Source organism: Oncorhynchus nerka, linkage group LG24, assembly GCF_034236695.1.
Source record: "Oncorhynchus nerka isolate Pitt River linkage group LG24, Oner_Uvic_2.0, whole genome shotgun sequence".
NCBI lineage: Eukaryota > Metazoa > Chordata > Actinopteri > Salmoniformes > Salmonidae > Oncorhynchus > Oncorhynchus nerka.
The window spans coordinates 12,623,496-12,639,134 of NC_088419.1; the positions used below are offsets into that span (position 1 = coordinate 12,623,496).

Here is a 15,639-nt window from a genome sequence, read left to right on the forward strand (position 1 = left end):
CTAGCGCTTCTACACCCCCGCACATCTAGCGGATTAGCTGCTGGAGCATCAAACTATAGTTGGAAAGAGGAGACGGAGACAGAGTAAGTTAGCAAAACATCAAATTATAATCATTAGTAAACACTCCCGCTATTAGGTAAAGTTTATCTACATGAAAATAAAGTTAGCAAAAAAAAAAAAAAAAAAATATATATATATATATATATATTTTTTTTTCTAACTTTATTTTTTTATATATATATATATATATATATATATATATATATATATAGTACCAGCCAAAAGTTTGGGGACACTTACTCATTCAAGGGTTTTTCTTTCTTTTTTAAAACCTTTTTCTACATTGTAGAATAATAGGGAACTCATCAAAACTATGAAATAACACAAATGGAATCATGTATTAACCAAAAAGTGTTAAACAGATTCTTCAAAGTAGCCACCCTCTTGGCATTCTCTCAACCAGCTTCACGGGGAATGATTTTCCAACAGTCTTGAAGGAGTTCCCACATATCTTGAGCACTTGTTGCCTGCTTTTCCTTCACTATGCGGTCCATCTCATCCCAAACCATCTCAATTGGGTTGAGGCCAGGTGATTGTGGAGGCCTGGTCATCTGATGCAGCACTCCATCACTATCCTTCTTGGTCAAATAGCTCTTACACAGCCTGGAGATGTGTTTTTGGTCATTGTCCTGTTGAAAAACAAATGATAGTCCCACTAAGCGCACACCAGATGGGATGGCATATCGCTGCAGAATGCTGTGGTAGCCATGCTGGTTAAGTGTGCCTTGAATTTGAAATAAATCCCCAACAGTGTCCCCAGCAAAGCACCATCACACCACCTCCTCCATGCTTCATGGTGGGAACCACACATAGGGAGATCATCCGTTCACCTACTCTGCTTCTCACAAAGGCACAGCGGTTGGAACAAAAAATCTCAAATTTGGACTCATTAGACTAAAGGACAGATTTCGAACGGTCTAATGTCCTTTGCTCATGTTTCTTGGCCCAAGCATGTCTCTTCTTATTATTGGTGTCCTTTAGTGATGGTTTCTTTGCAAGCAATTCGACCATGAAGGCCTGACTGTCTCCTTTGAAAAGTTGATGAAGTCAGTGAAGGCTGGTAAGTCGAATGAACTTATCCTTTGCAGCAGAGGTAACTGTGGGTCTTCCTGTCCTGTTGTGGTCCTCATTAGTGCTAGTTTTATCATAGATCTTGATAGTTTTTGCGACTGCACTTAAAGAAACTTTCAAAGTTCTTGAAATTTTCCGGATTGACTGACCTTCAAGTCTTAAAGTAATGATGGACTGTCATTTCTCTTATTTGAGCTGTTCTGGCCATAATATGGACTTGGCCTTTTACCAAATAGGGTTGTCTTCTGTATACCACCCCTACCGTGTCACAACACAACTGATTGGCTGAAATGCATTAAGAAGGAAAGAAATTCCACAAATTAATTTTTAACAAGGCACACCTGTTAATTGAAATTCATTCCAGGTGACTACCTCATGAAGCTGGTTGATAGAAAGCCAAGAATGTGCAAAGCTGTCAAAGCTGGCTACTTTGAAGAATCTCAAATATAAAATATATTTTGATTTGTTTAACACTTTCTTTAATGTAGGAAATCGTACAAAAAAATAAACACCCTTGAATGAGTAGGTGTGTCCAAACTTCTGACTGGTACTTTGTGTATGTGTGTATATATACACTGCTCAAAAAAATAAAGGGAACACTAAAATAACACATCCTGAATGAATTAAATATTCTTATTAAATACTTTTTTCTTTACATAGTTGAATGTTCTGTCAACATAATCACACAAATTATCAATGGAAATCAAATTGATCAACCCATGGAGGTCTTGATTTGGAGTCACACTCAAAATTAAAGTGGAAATCAACACTACAGGCTGATCCAACTTTGATGTTATGTCCTTAAAAGTCCAAATGAGGCTCAGTAGTGTGTGTGGCCTCCACGTGCCTGTATGACCTCCCTACAATGCCTGGGCATGCTCCTGATGAGGTGGCGGATGGTCTCCTGAGGGATCTCCTCCCAGACCTGGACTAAAGCATCCGCCAACTCCTGGACAGTCTGTGGTGCAACATGGTGTTGGTGGATGGAGCGAGACATGATGTCCCAGATGTGCTCAATTGGATTCAGGTCCGGGTAACGGGCGGGCCAGTCTATAGCATCAATGTCTTCCTCTTGCAGGAACTGCTGACACACTCCAGCCACATGAGGTCTAGAATTGTCTTGCATTAGGAGCAACCCAGGGCCAACCGCACCAGCATATGGTCTCACAAGGGGTCTGAGGATCTCATCTCGGTACCTAATGGCAGTCAGGCTACCTCTGGCGAGCACATGGAGGGCTGTGCGGCCCCCCAAAGAAATGCCACCCCACACCATGACTGACCCACCGCCAAACCGGTCATGTTGCAGGCAGCAGAACATTCTCCATGGCGTCTCCAGACTCTGCCATGTCTGTCACATGTGCTCAGTGAGAACCTGCTTTCATCTGTGAAGAGCACAGGGCGCCAGTGGCGAATTTGCCAATCTTGGTGTTCTCTGGCAAATGCCAAACGTCCTGCACGGTGTTGGGCTGTAAGCACAACCCCCACCTGTGGACGTCGGGCCCTCATACCACCCTCATGGAGTCTGTTTCTGACCGTTTGAGCAGACACATGCACATTTGTGGCCTGCTGGAGGTCATTTTGCAGGGCTCTGACAGTGCCCCTCCTGCTCCTCCTTGCACAAAGGCGGAGGTAGTGGTCCTGCTGCTGGGTTGTTGCCCTCCTACGGCCTCCTCCACGTCTCCTGATGTACTGGCCTGTCTCCTGGTAGCGCCTCCATGCTCTGGACACTACGCTGACAGACACAGCAAACCACCTTGCCACAGCTCGCATTGATGTGCCATCCTGGATGAGCTGCACTACCTGAGCCACTTGTGTGGGTTGTAGACTCCGTCTCAAGCTACCACTAGAGTGAAAGCACCGCCAGCATTCAAAAGTGACCAAAACACCAGCCAGGAAGCATAGGAACTGAGAAGTGGTCTGTGGTCACCACCTGCAGAACCACTCCTTTATTGGGGGTGTCTTGCTAATTGCCTATAATTTCCACCTGTTGTCTATTCCATTTGCACAACAGCATGTGAAATTTATTGTCAATCAGTGTTGCTTCCTAAGTGGACAGTTTGATTTCACAGAAGTGTGATTGACTTGGAGTTACATTGTGTTGTTTAAGTGTTCCCTTTATTTTTTTGAGCAGTGTTTATATGTATATATATATATATATCACACACACACTACACTTCAAAAGTTTGTGGTCACTTAGAAATGTCCTTGTTTTTGAAAGAAAAGCTAATTTTATGTCCATTTAAAAAAAAATAACATCATATTGATCAGAAATACAGTGTAGACATTGTTAATGTTGTAAATGACTATTGTAGCTGAAAACGGCAGATTTAAAAATAATAATAATATCTACATCGGCAGACAGAGGACCATTATCAGCAACCATCACTCCTGTGTTCCAATGGCACGTTGTGTTAGCTAATCCAGGTTTACCATTTTAAAAGGCTAATTGATCATTATAAAACCTGTTTGCAATTATTTAGCACAGCTGAAAACTATTGTGCTGATTAAAGAAACAATAAAACTGGCCTTCTTTAGACTAGTTGAGTATCTGGAGCATCAGCATTTGTGGGTTCGATTACAGGTTCAAAATGGCTAGAAACAAATAACTTTCTTCTGAAACTCGTCAGTCTATTCTTGTTCTGAGAATTTAAGGCTATTCCATGTGAGGAATTTCCAAGAAACTGAAGATCTCGTACAACGCTGTACTACTCCCTTCACAGAACAGCGCAAACTGGCCCTAACCAGAATAGAACGAGTGGGAGGCCCCAGTGCACAACTGAGCAAGAGGACAAGTACATTAGTGTCTAGTTTGAGAAAGATGCCTCACAAGTCCTTAACTGGCAGCTCCATTAAATCGTACCTGAAAAACACCAGTCTCAACATCAACAGTGAAGAGGCGAATTCGGGATGCTGGTCTTCTAGGCAGAGTTGCAAAGAAAAAGCCATATCTCAGACTGGCCAATAAAAAGAAAAGATAAAGATGGGCAAAAGAACACAGAACTCCAAGAGCATTCTGGAGTCGCCTCTTCACTGTTGACGTCGAGCCTGGTGTTTTGCGTGTACTATTTAATGAAGCTGACAAACTTTTGACTTTTCTCAAGGTCCTGGAGTGACCTAGCCAGTCTCCAGACCTGAACCCAATAGAACATCTTTGGAGGGAGCTGAAAGTCTGTATTGCCCAGGGACAGCCCCGAAACCTAAAGGATCTGGAGAAGGTCTGTATGGAGGAGTGGGCCAAAATCCCTGCTGCAGTGTGTGCAAACCTGGTCAAGAACTACAGGAAACGTGTATGATCTCTGTAATTGCAAACAAAGGTTTCTGTACCACATATTAATTTCTGCTTTTCTGATGTATCAAATACTTATATCATGCAATAAAATGCAAATTAATTACTTAACAATCAAACAATGTGATTTTCTGGATTTTTGTTTTAGATTGCTTTGTAAGTAGGGAAAACCTGCGTAATCGGCAGTATATCAAATACTTGTTCTCCCCACTGTATATACAACATTTGAATGTAGGCCTTTTTTAAATGGTTTTGAGTTATTTTATTTTCAATGGCGGTCTTCATCTAATACCTTCAGTTACATGATTATTCAATTGCCGCCACTGCCCTTGACACGATGAGTGAAAGCAATATGGTTGATGCCTAGCAACTACTAGAGCTAGCTTACTCTTTGTTTCTTTAAGATAAAGGACATGAAATAGAGAGGGAGCCACTGCTTTTGAGATCCCTCTCCTGTAAATGTGGCAGGCAGTCTGTCACCCAGTCAGTCAATCAGTGACACAGTCAGTCAGTCTGCCAGCATTGTGCACTATCCCACAGTCTTATAGGTAGGTGATCAACCATCTCATCCAAAACAAAATATTAAGTTGTCATAAAAGGCTGTCACTCATTCAGTCAGTCAGTTCTTCTCTCAGTCCAGTAGGTCTTCAGAGCATCTCCACAACACAGTCTCTACACTTGTCGCACTCTATGGACAGGTTGTTTTCTTCTCTATTTTTCCCTCTTTCTCTCTCCCTTTTCCCCCCTCTTTCTCTGCCTCTTTTATTCTCATTCTTTCTCTTACCATCTCTCCCTCTCCTCTCCCTTTTTCTCTCTCTCTCTCTCTCTCCTCTCCCTTCTCCTCTCCCTTTCTCTCTCTCTCCTCTCCCTTTCTCTCTCTCTCCTTTCCCTTTCTCTCTCTCTCCTCCCTTTCTCTCTTCCTTTCTCTCTGCCTCACCCGTCCTCTACCTTTCTCTCTCCCACCCTCTCTCTCTCTCTCTCCCTTTCATTACCTCTCTCTCACTAACACCAACCGATTTAGAGCCCAGTGTCCCTCAAGCCTTTGAGGGGGGTTGGATAAGACACCGTTGATAAGGAGATACTGTTACCTCTTCATGTTCAAAGCCTTTGGCCGGGGGAGCTGGCAGCTAAATTAAACCTTTTACGCCCAATCATTCCCTGGCCTACTGTACCTGGTCTACTGTACCTGGTCTGAGCACAGTGTACAGTACTCTGTTTGGAATGACCCTCCCGTGTACAGGCAGGGACAAATGTATTCTCATTTGTGTTTTAAAACCATGTCTTTATCACATATGTTGCTGAAGTTCTGAGTTCCTACTGTACCAGGAAGTACGTTCTGGTGGAATACAGTTCTTATACACCACCATCTCTTACTCACTAGGGTGTGTTTTAATGTTCCAGGGCCACGTGCATATATTTTCACCTTAGATGTGGCCGTATGGAACAATAATGATCACTGGTAAGTCGAAGCTATAAAAGACAATGGGCACCATGATAAGGGCGCCATACTATGTGAACCCATTCTTTGTACTTGTGTGTCAGTGAAGCTGTGTGTTTGTTTGCACAATGGTGTGCACACACACTTTTTAGTGGTTGTGTGTGTGTGGGTCAGTGATGCTGCGTGTGTGGGTCGGTGATGCTGCGTGTGTGGGTCGGTGATGCTGCGTGTGTGGGTCGGTGATGCTGCGTTTGTATGTACGTACCACAGGAGATAATGGCCCACACACACACACGATACATATAACATACTTTTTTAACACACCAGAACATAGACCTACAGTAGGCCTACACTCACATACTGATTGCTTTGACTACTTTATGCTCTGTCCCTATTGATGGTGCAAGGGAGGGAGTGGAGAGCGTAGAAAAGGATGCAACAGAAGGTTGAGGCGAAAGAGATGGTTGGATATAGAAAGAGATGGTTGGATATAGAGAGAGATGGTTGGATATAGAGAGAGATGGTTGGATATAGAGAGAGATGGTTGGATATAGAGAGAGATGGTTGGATATAGGGAGAGATGGTTGGATATAGGGAGAGATGGTTGGATATAGGGAGAGATGGTTGGATATAGGGAGAGATGGTTGGATATAGTGAGAGATGGTTGGATATAGAAAGAGATGGTTGGATATAGAGAGAGATGGTTGGATATAGAGAGAGATGGTTGGATATAGAAAGAGATGGTTGGATATAGAGAGAGATGGTTGGATATAGAGAGAGATGGTTGGATATAGGGAGAGATGGTTGGATATAGGGAGAGATGGTTGGATATAGGGAGAGATGGTTGGATATAGGGAGAGATGGTTGGATATAGTGAGAGATGGTTGGATATAGAGAGAGATGGTTGGATATAGAGAGAGATGGTTGGATATAGAGAGAGATGGTTGGATATAGAGAGAGATGGTTGGATATAGAGAGAGATGGTGGGATATAGAGAGAGATGGTGGGATATAGAGAGAGATGGTGGGATATAGAGAGAGATGGTGGGATATAGAGAGAGATGGTGGGATATAGAGCGAGATGGTTGGATATAGAAAGATATGTTTAGCTATAGAGAAAGATGGATAGAGGAAGAGGTGGTTGGATAGAGGGAGAGGTGGTTGGATAGAGGGAGAGGTGGTTGGATAGAGGGAGAGGTGGTTGGATAGAGGGAGAGGTGGTTGGATAGAGGGAGAGGTGGTTGGATAGAGGGAGAGGTGGTTGGATAGAGGGAGAGGTGGTTGGATAGAGGGAGAGGTGGTTGGATATAGAGAGTGTCACATGGAACATGAGCAAAGTCACATGTAGAGGTAGACAAAGACTGCAGAGGTCAGAGAAATGGAGGGAGGAAGAGGAAGGAGTCATTGATCAGGTGAGTCAGTTAAGTGTGAATTTTGAAAGCAGCTAACAACACCAGGGTTGTGTGTTGACTGTGTTCAAAGCCCATACTTACTGTGGGTCCTCTCAAGTCATGTTAGGCCTTACAAGGTAATGTAATGTACAGTAAAGCAATTTTAAGTTAGAATTCAATTGAGTTCAAATAACATGGAATTTACTCCCATGTGAAATGCACAAATGGACTGAGTGGTTTCTCTCTGTACTTGTTCTTCAGTCCTTTCCCAGGTTCATTAGGCTAATGGATCGTTTAAAGCTGGTGTCTACTGACATAGAAATGGACAGACTGAAGGGGAGGGCGAGGGAGAGAGAGGCAGATACAGTGCCTTCAGAAAGTATTCACACCAATTTTCTTTTTCACATTTTGTTGTGTTACAATTGTGGGATTAAAATGGATTTCAAAGTGGAAGAAACATTTTAACATCTGTAAAAAAAATAAAAATGAATGAAAAATAAAACACTGTCTTGATTAGATAAATATTCAACCCCCTGAGTCAATACATGTTAGAATCACCTTTGGCAGCGATTACAGCTGTGGGTCTTTTTGGGTAAGTCTCTAAGAGCTTTGCACACCTGGACTGTACAATATTTTCACATTTATAATTGTTTTAATTTTTCAAGGTCGGCCAAGTTGGTTGTTGATCAATACTTGACAGCCATTTTCAAGTCTTGCCATAGATTTTCAAGTAGATTTCAATATTGTAACTAGGCCACTCAGGAACATTCAATGTCGTCTTGGTAAGCAACTGCAGTGTATATTTGGCCTGCTGAAAGGTGAATTTGTCTCCCAGTGTCTATTGGAACGCAGACTGAACCTAAGTCTTCCTCTAGGATTTTGCCTGTGCTTGGCTCTATTCAATTTACGTTTTATCATATACTCCCTAGTCCTTGCCAAAGACAAGCATACCCATAACATGAGGCAGCCACCACCATGCTTGAAAATATGAAGAGTGGGACTCAGTGATGTGTTGTTGGATTTGTCCCCAAACATAATGCTTTGTATTCAGAACATAAAGTTAATTTCTTTGCCACATTTTTTGCAGTTTTACTTAAGTGCCTTATTGCAAACAGGATGCATGTTTTGGAATATTTTTATTCTGTACATGCATCCTTCTATTGTGGAGTAACTACAATGTTGTTGATCCATCCATGGTTTTTTCCTATCACAGCCATTAAACTCTTGTTTTAAAGTCACCATTGGCCTCATGGTGAAATCCCTGAGCGGTTTCCTTCCTCTCCGTTAACTGAGTAAACACTAGAACCCCCATAGGCCAATGGCCATTGACATTTGATTTAGTCAATTAAAAAATTCTGCCAAAAATAAGCTGTGTTCTGCTCCTTCCCCTCCTTCCCTGTACTGATGAGTTTGCATTATGCCTATTTATCAGCAGTAAATCATTTTACCGTACGACTTGTGGGTTGATACTATTCTCTTTATGTTTTACCTTGTAAAAATAATCTGGACTGTTTTATTTGCTATAACTCTATTACTAATCACATGTATTGTAAAGGAAACCCAAACATGCTACATGTTGCAGTAGACCTTCAGAACAATGTAAAATATATCCTTGACTCCAAGTTAATGAGCGGGAAACAAACGATGCCAGTCAGCCTGCACAGCCGCCCATCAAAACTACACCTAAACTACACCTAAACTACACCTAAACCCAGTCAGCCTGCACAGCCGCACACCTAAACTACACCTAAACCCAGTCAGCCTGCACAGTCGCCCATCAAAACTACACCCAAACTACACCTAAACTACACCAAAACCCAGTCAGCCTGCACAGCCGGCAATCAAAACTACACCCAAACGACACCTAAACTACACCAAAACCCAGTCAGCCTGCACAGCCGGCCATCAAAACTACACCTAAACCCAGTCAGCCTGCACAGCCGGCCATCAAAACTACACCTAAACCCAGTCAGCCTGCACAGCCGGCCATCAAAACTACACCCAAACTACACCTAAACTACACCTAAACTACACCTAAACTACACCCAAACTAACTTCACACATAAGAGTTAGCCTAGAGACAAGATTGTATTGACAATCTGATGAGTGACAATATTAGACCTATCAGTTGTCATATTGTACATGTTGTAATTGACAAGCAGGGAAAGGCGCATCACTATCAAATCCTCCTTCAGAGTCACATGCAGGTAAAACATTTTGATTTCTAAATAGAATCAGAAAGAGCATATTCTGCAGTTACCATCGTCAAATAACTCAAACAAATTTCGAGCTGCAGCTCTATTTCCAAATGTCACTTTTTCCAAGAAGATCAATGCAGCATTCAGCACATGACCAGTCGCGTGGCAGCATTGATCTGGTTACTAGGCAAAAACTACTAGCATAATACAATTAAAATATGCTATTCTGTTGTGAATGGATGAATGATAGAAATCAGATAGAAATGGATAATGGTGCTTGTGACTTCAATGAACTAGAATGATGAGGATAATGAGAAAGGTTAAGAGGATGATTGAATTTAGAACAATAGTGTAATGATGAATTGTGGCGGTCGACTTATTTTATTACGAAAGGCTAGAAATGGTATATAATTTCCCCCGGGAGAATCAAATCAGACCGAGTACAACATACATGTGTAGTTCACAATGTCAAGCCCAACCAAACTAATGGATGCACTTACAGCATTGCAAATGCTGCAGAATTTAGATGATGGAGGATCGGATATTGGGCTTGAAATTGACGTTGCTGATGACGAGTCTTAATTGGATTTTGATGTTGACTTTGAGCCTCTGCCTCCAATGCCTGAGCCTCGCCACAGAAAAACCAGAACCGAGCCAATTGAGACAGTGATCCCAACTGCCACGGTGAGACAGGAGTCTGGGAGGGATGGCCCGGTGAGACAGGAGTCTGGGAGGGATGGCCCGGTGAGACAGGAGTCTGGGAGGGATGCCATGGTGAGACAGGAGTCTGGGAGGGATGCCATGGTGAGACAGGAGTCTGGGAGGGATGCCATGGTGAGACAGGAGTCTGGGAGGGATGCCATGGTGAGACAGGAGTCTGGGAGGGATGCCATGGTGAGACAGGAGTCTGGGAGGGATGGCATGGTTTGGGTAGAAAAGAGTGACGAGTTTGTGACATGCAGAAGTTGCAGCACATCAGAGACTGTACTGTTGCTCATGCGCACAGAAAAGGAAACAGTACTTGAGACATGTCTATGGATGAACTCAAAGCATTTATTGCACTCTTGTACAGTGGGGAGAACAAATATTTGATACACTGCTGATTTTGCAGGTTTTCCTACTTACAAAGCATGTAGAGGTCTGTATTTTTTTATCATAGGTACACTTCAACTGTGAGAGACGGAATCTAAAACAAAAATCCAGAAAATCACATTGTATGATTTTTAAGTAATTAATTTGCATTTTATTGCATGACATAAGTATTTGAGACATCAGAAAAGCGGAACTTAATATTTGGTACAGAAACCTTTGCAATTAAAGAGATCATACGTTTCCTGTAGTTCTTGACCAGGTTTGCACACACTGCAGCAGGGATTTTGGCCCCCTCCTCCATACAGACCTTCTTCAGATCCTTCAGGCTTCGGGGCTGTCGCTGGGTAATACGGACTTTCAGCTCCCTCCAAAGATTTTCCATTGGGTTCAGGTCTGGAGACTGGCTAGGCCACTCCAGGACCTTGAGATGCTTCTTACGGAGCCACTCCTTAGTTGCATTGGCTGTGTGTTTCGGGTCGTTGTCATGCTGGAAGACCCAGCCACGACCCGTCTTCAATCCTCTTACTGAAGGAAGGAGGTTGTTGGCCAAGATCTTGCGATACATGGCCCCATCCATCCTCCCCTCAATACAGTGCAGTCGTCCTGTCCCATTTGCAGAAAAGCATCCCCAAAGAATGATGTTTCCACCTTCATGCTTCACGGTTGGGTTGGTGTTCTTGGGGTTGTACTCATCCTTCTTCTTCCTCCAAACACGGCGAGTGGAGTTTTGACCAAAAAGCTCTATTTTTGTCTCATCAGACCACATGACCTTCTCCCATTCCTCCTCTGGATCATCCAGATGGTCATTGGCAAACTTCAGACGGGCCTGGACATGTGCTGGCTTGAGCAGGGGGACCTTGTGTGCGCTGCAGGATTTTAATCCATGACGGCGTAGTGTGTTACTAATGGTTTTCTTTGAGACTGTGGTCATTGACCAGGTCCTTCCGTGTAGTTCTGGGCTGATCCCTCACCTTCCTCATGCTCATTGATGCCCCACGAGGTGAGATCTTGCATGGAGCCCCAGACCGAGGGTGATTGACCGTCACCTTGAACTTCTTCCATTTTCTAATAATTGCACCAACAATTGTTGCCTTCTCACCAAGCTGCTTGCCTATTGTCCTGTAGCCCATCCCAGCCTTGTGCAGGTCTACAATTTTATCCCTGATGTCCTTACACAGCTCTCTGGTCTTGGCCATTGTGGAGAGGTTGGAGTCTGTTTGATTGAGTGTGTGGACAGGTGTCTTTTATACAGGTAACGAGTGGAGAACAGGGGGGCTTGTTAAATAAAAACTAACAGGTCTGTGAGAGCCGGAATTCTTACTGGTTGGTAGGTGATGAAATACTTATGTCATGCAATAAAATGCCAATGAATTACTTAAAATCATACAATGTGAATTTCTGGATTTTTGTTTTAGATTCCGTCTCTCACAGTTGAAGTGTACCTATGATAAAAAATTACAGACCTCTACATGCTTTGTAAGTAGGAAAACCTGCAAAATCGGCAGTGTATCAAATACTTGTTCTCCCCACTGTATGTCTGCGGGGTGTACGGTGTAAAGAGCATGAATGTGGAGTCATTTTGGGTCTGATAGGTATGGGGTGGACCTTTTCAGAGAGACCATGCCACGCAACGGCTTCTGAGAGACTATGCCACGCAACGGCTTCTGAGAGACTATGCCACGCAACGGCTTCTGAGAGACTATGCCACGCAACGGCTTCTGAGAGACTGCCACGCAACGGCTTCTGAGAGACTATGCCACACAACGGCTGCTGAGAGACTATGCCACGCAACGGCTTCTGAGAGACTGCCACGCAACGGCTTCTGAGAGACTATGCCACACAACGGCTGCTGAGAGACCATGCCACGCAACGGCTTCTGAGAGACCATGTCACGCAACAGCTTCTGAGAGACCATGCCACGCAACGGCTTCTGAGAGACCATGCCACGCAACGGCTTCTGAGAGACCATGCCACGCAACGGCTTCTGAGAGACTATGCCACGCAACGGCTTCTGAGAGACTATGCCACGCAACGGCTGCTGAGAGACTATGCCACGCAACAGCTTCTGAGAGACTATGCCACGCAACGGCTTCTGAGAGACTATGCCACGCAACGGCTTCTGAGAGACTATGCCACGCAACGGCTTCTGAGAGACTATGCCACGCAACGGCTGCTGAGAGACTATGCCACACCTGCGGCAGGTGCACACAAAACAAGGCCCATGAAAACTGTGTGCAGTACAACAGATCTTTGTTTTTGGGGCTTGCTCACACAAAGCCCCGAAGCTGAGATTGATTCATGCGTAAAGACACAGGTATAAGTGCACAATACAGTGTCTGATATAAAAACAGTAATTTGTTGGTTGTATCTTGTCATTAACATTTTTCCACAAACATTTATGTGATTAATCCTTTACAATTGTTCATGCACTGGTACTTTTGTTTAGGAATATGGCAAATTTCACCTGTGACCTGGCTGCTTATATTATTAATATTATTATTATGTTTTTCCTTTCTACTTTGTCAGAAGAAGCTGTAACTGGACTTTATTCATTAATATAACTCTATGACTAATCGAATCTACAATTAAAGTTGATCAAATACAGTATACTGATGTTTTTATTGTAACGGAAACTAAAATACGCTATAGTTTATTCTAGGAATTTGTAGAATTATACAAAACATATCCTTGACTCTATCTAAACAATTGATATATTTCCACAAATATTTATTCATGCAATTTATCCTTTACAATAGTTTCTGCACTATTTATCAAGAGTTGGTGCTTATGTTTGCACACCTTGTGGGTTGATATGTATCTGATGCATCTGCTGAAGGGGATTCCCGGCAACGTTTTCTAGCGGGTACTTATAGGCTGAAAGACCAGGCTGTGTTAGTGTTAAGAAGGATACCTGTATCTTTGTAGTGTCTGGGTGTATTGATACACCATGCTATCTATCAATAGCTGCCCTTCTCTGTGAGGCATTGGAAAACCTCCCTGGTCTTTGTGGTTGAATCTGTGTTTGAAGTTCACTGCTCAACTGAGGGACCTTATGTGTGGGGTACAGAGATGAGGTAGTCATTAAAACATGTTAAACACTATTATTGCACAAAGAGTGAGTCCGTGCAACTTATGTGACTTGTTAAGCAAATATTCTACTCCTGAATTTATTTAGGCTTGCCATAACAAAATGGTTGACTACTTATTCACTCAAGACATTTCAGCTTTTCAGTGTTTTATTAATTTGTACAAAAAAATCTAAACTTTTCTCCACTTTGACATTATGGGGTATTGTGATGTCATTATGGGGTATTGTGTGTAGGTCAGTGACACGCAAAATCTCAATTGAATACATTTTAAGTTCAGGTTGTAACACAACATTTGGAAAACGTCAAGGAGTGTAAATACTTTCTGAAGGCCCTGTAGATGGATGGAGGGAGGAAGGAACAGGGAAGGACTACCCAGGGCACCCCCCATGGGCCAATCGCATAAAAGTGGCCAGAGACAGGAGTGAGCGACTGTCCTGCTCCTTCATGAAGGAGGGAAAGAGGGAGGGAGGAACAGGGAAGGACTACCCAGGGCACCCCCCATGGGCCAATCGCATATAAGTGGCCAGAGACAGGAGTGAGCGACTGTCCTGCTTCTTCATGAAGGAGGGAAAGAGGGAGGGAGGAACAGGGAAGGACTACCCAGGGCACCCCCCATGGGCCAATCGCATAAAAGTGGCCAGAGACAGGAGTGAGCGACTGTCCTGCTTCTTCATGAAGGAGGGAAAGAGGGAGGGAGGAAATGAAAATAGGGAGAGGGAAAGAAAGGCAGAGGAAGTGTTTAGCAAACTTCCCAGAAAGTCATAGTCTGGGAGAGTTGGGAGGCTCTCTCTCGTTCATGTCGAAGTAACTTGTGTGTGTGATTGTTTTTGCAGCGGTACAAAGGCTTAGAGAGACTTGAAGTAACCAATAACAATAGGAAAAGTAATATGTGTTTGTGTTGTGAGACTGTGTGGAAACCTGTTTTAAAGTACGTACTTTAGTTTTACTGTCCAGTATTGGCCTGTATACGGTCCCTCTCACAACCACAGAATGTAACCAGCTTTGTATCTGTTCTTCAACTGACAGTTGTAGCTGCTTCGCGTGATGTATTATTGTCTCTACCTTCTTGTCCTTTGTGCTGTTGTCTGTGCCAAACAATGTTTGTACCATGTTCTGTGCTGCTACCATGTTGTACTGCTGCCATGTTGTGTTGCTACCATGCTGTGTTTTCATGTGTTGTTGCTACCATGCTATGTTGTTGTCTTAAGTCTCTCTTTATGTAGTGTTGTGGTGTCTCTCTTGTTGTGATGTGTTGTCCTATATTTTTATTTTGTTTTATTTTTAATCCCAGCCCCCATCCCCGCAGGAGGCCTTTTGCCTTTTGGTAGGCCGTCATTGTAAATAAGAATTTGTTCTTAACTGACTTTCCTAGTTAAATGAAGGTTAATAAAAAATAATAATAATAATACAAAACTTCGAAATGTCTGGATGAGAGAGAATGGTTTACTTCTTCTAAACGTCCTTTCTTTTCTCTGTCTGTCTTCAGCTCTTCAGGGAAGTCCGAATAATGAAGATTCTAAACCATCCAAACATTGGTAAGTGAGTTACTGACATACTGACTTACATCTTGTTGGGGAAAAGTTAGGGCTGCACAATATGATTTTTGTACCATATATTGCGATTTTTACTTGAGATTTATAGATCAAAACACTTGGATAAACTGTTGGAATTGTATGGTTGGAATACAGTGGGCACTTGGAATGCAGTTTTGTTTGGCATGACAACGAATGAAAAAGTAAAGAAAGAGATTGTTGTGACAGAGTAAGAACCAAAGTGTTGGTCAGTGTTTCCCTTGGGACCCTAATTGGCTTTAAATAGATGGGTACTGGCAGGGGTGCAACTTTGGTTTTAGAAGTGGGGGGGGGCATAATTTGTTTAAATGTATTGTTATTTTTTTATCATGTGGGATGAACACACCGAACAGCCTGTCTGACATCTCTGAGGCGTCACACATGGTCCTAAAGCACACCGTTGCCTCGTTTTGTATCACATTCCAATGTTAAAATTGGGGGGGG

The 15,639-nt window shown here is 43.0% G+C and overlaps 1 protein-coding gene across 17 annotated transcripts in view; it reads left to right on the forward strand.

Annotated features, from left to right (window-relative positions):
- The window catches only part of LOC115107530 (MAP/microtubule affinity-regulating kinase 3-like), a 112,848-nt gene that overhangs the window by 36,452 nt on the left and 60,757 nt on the right, over positions 1 to 15,639 (forward strand). For all 17 annotated transcript variants that reach the window (XR_010460841.1, XM_065008616.1, XM_065008627.1 and 14 more), the window contains exon 4: positions 15,111 to 15,159. Coding sequence is in view for 16 of the 17 variants with exons in the window: in XM_065008616.1 (XP_064864688.1) it covers positions 15,111 to 15,159 (49 nt within the window). In the remaining variant the exon portion in view is untranslated. The remainder of the gene's footprint in view (positions 1 to 15,110; positions 15,160 to 15,639) is intronic.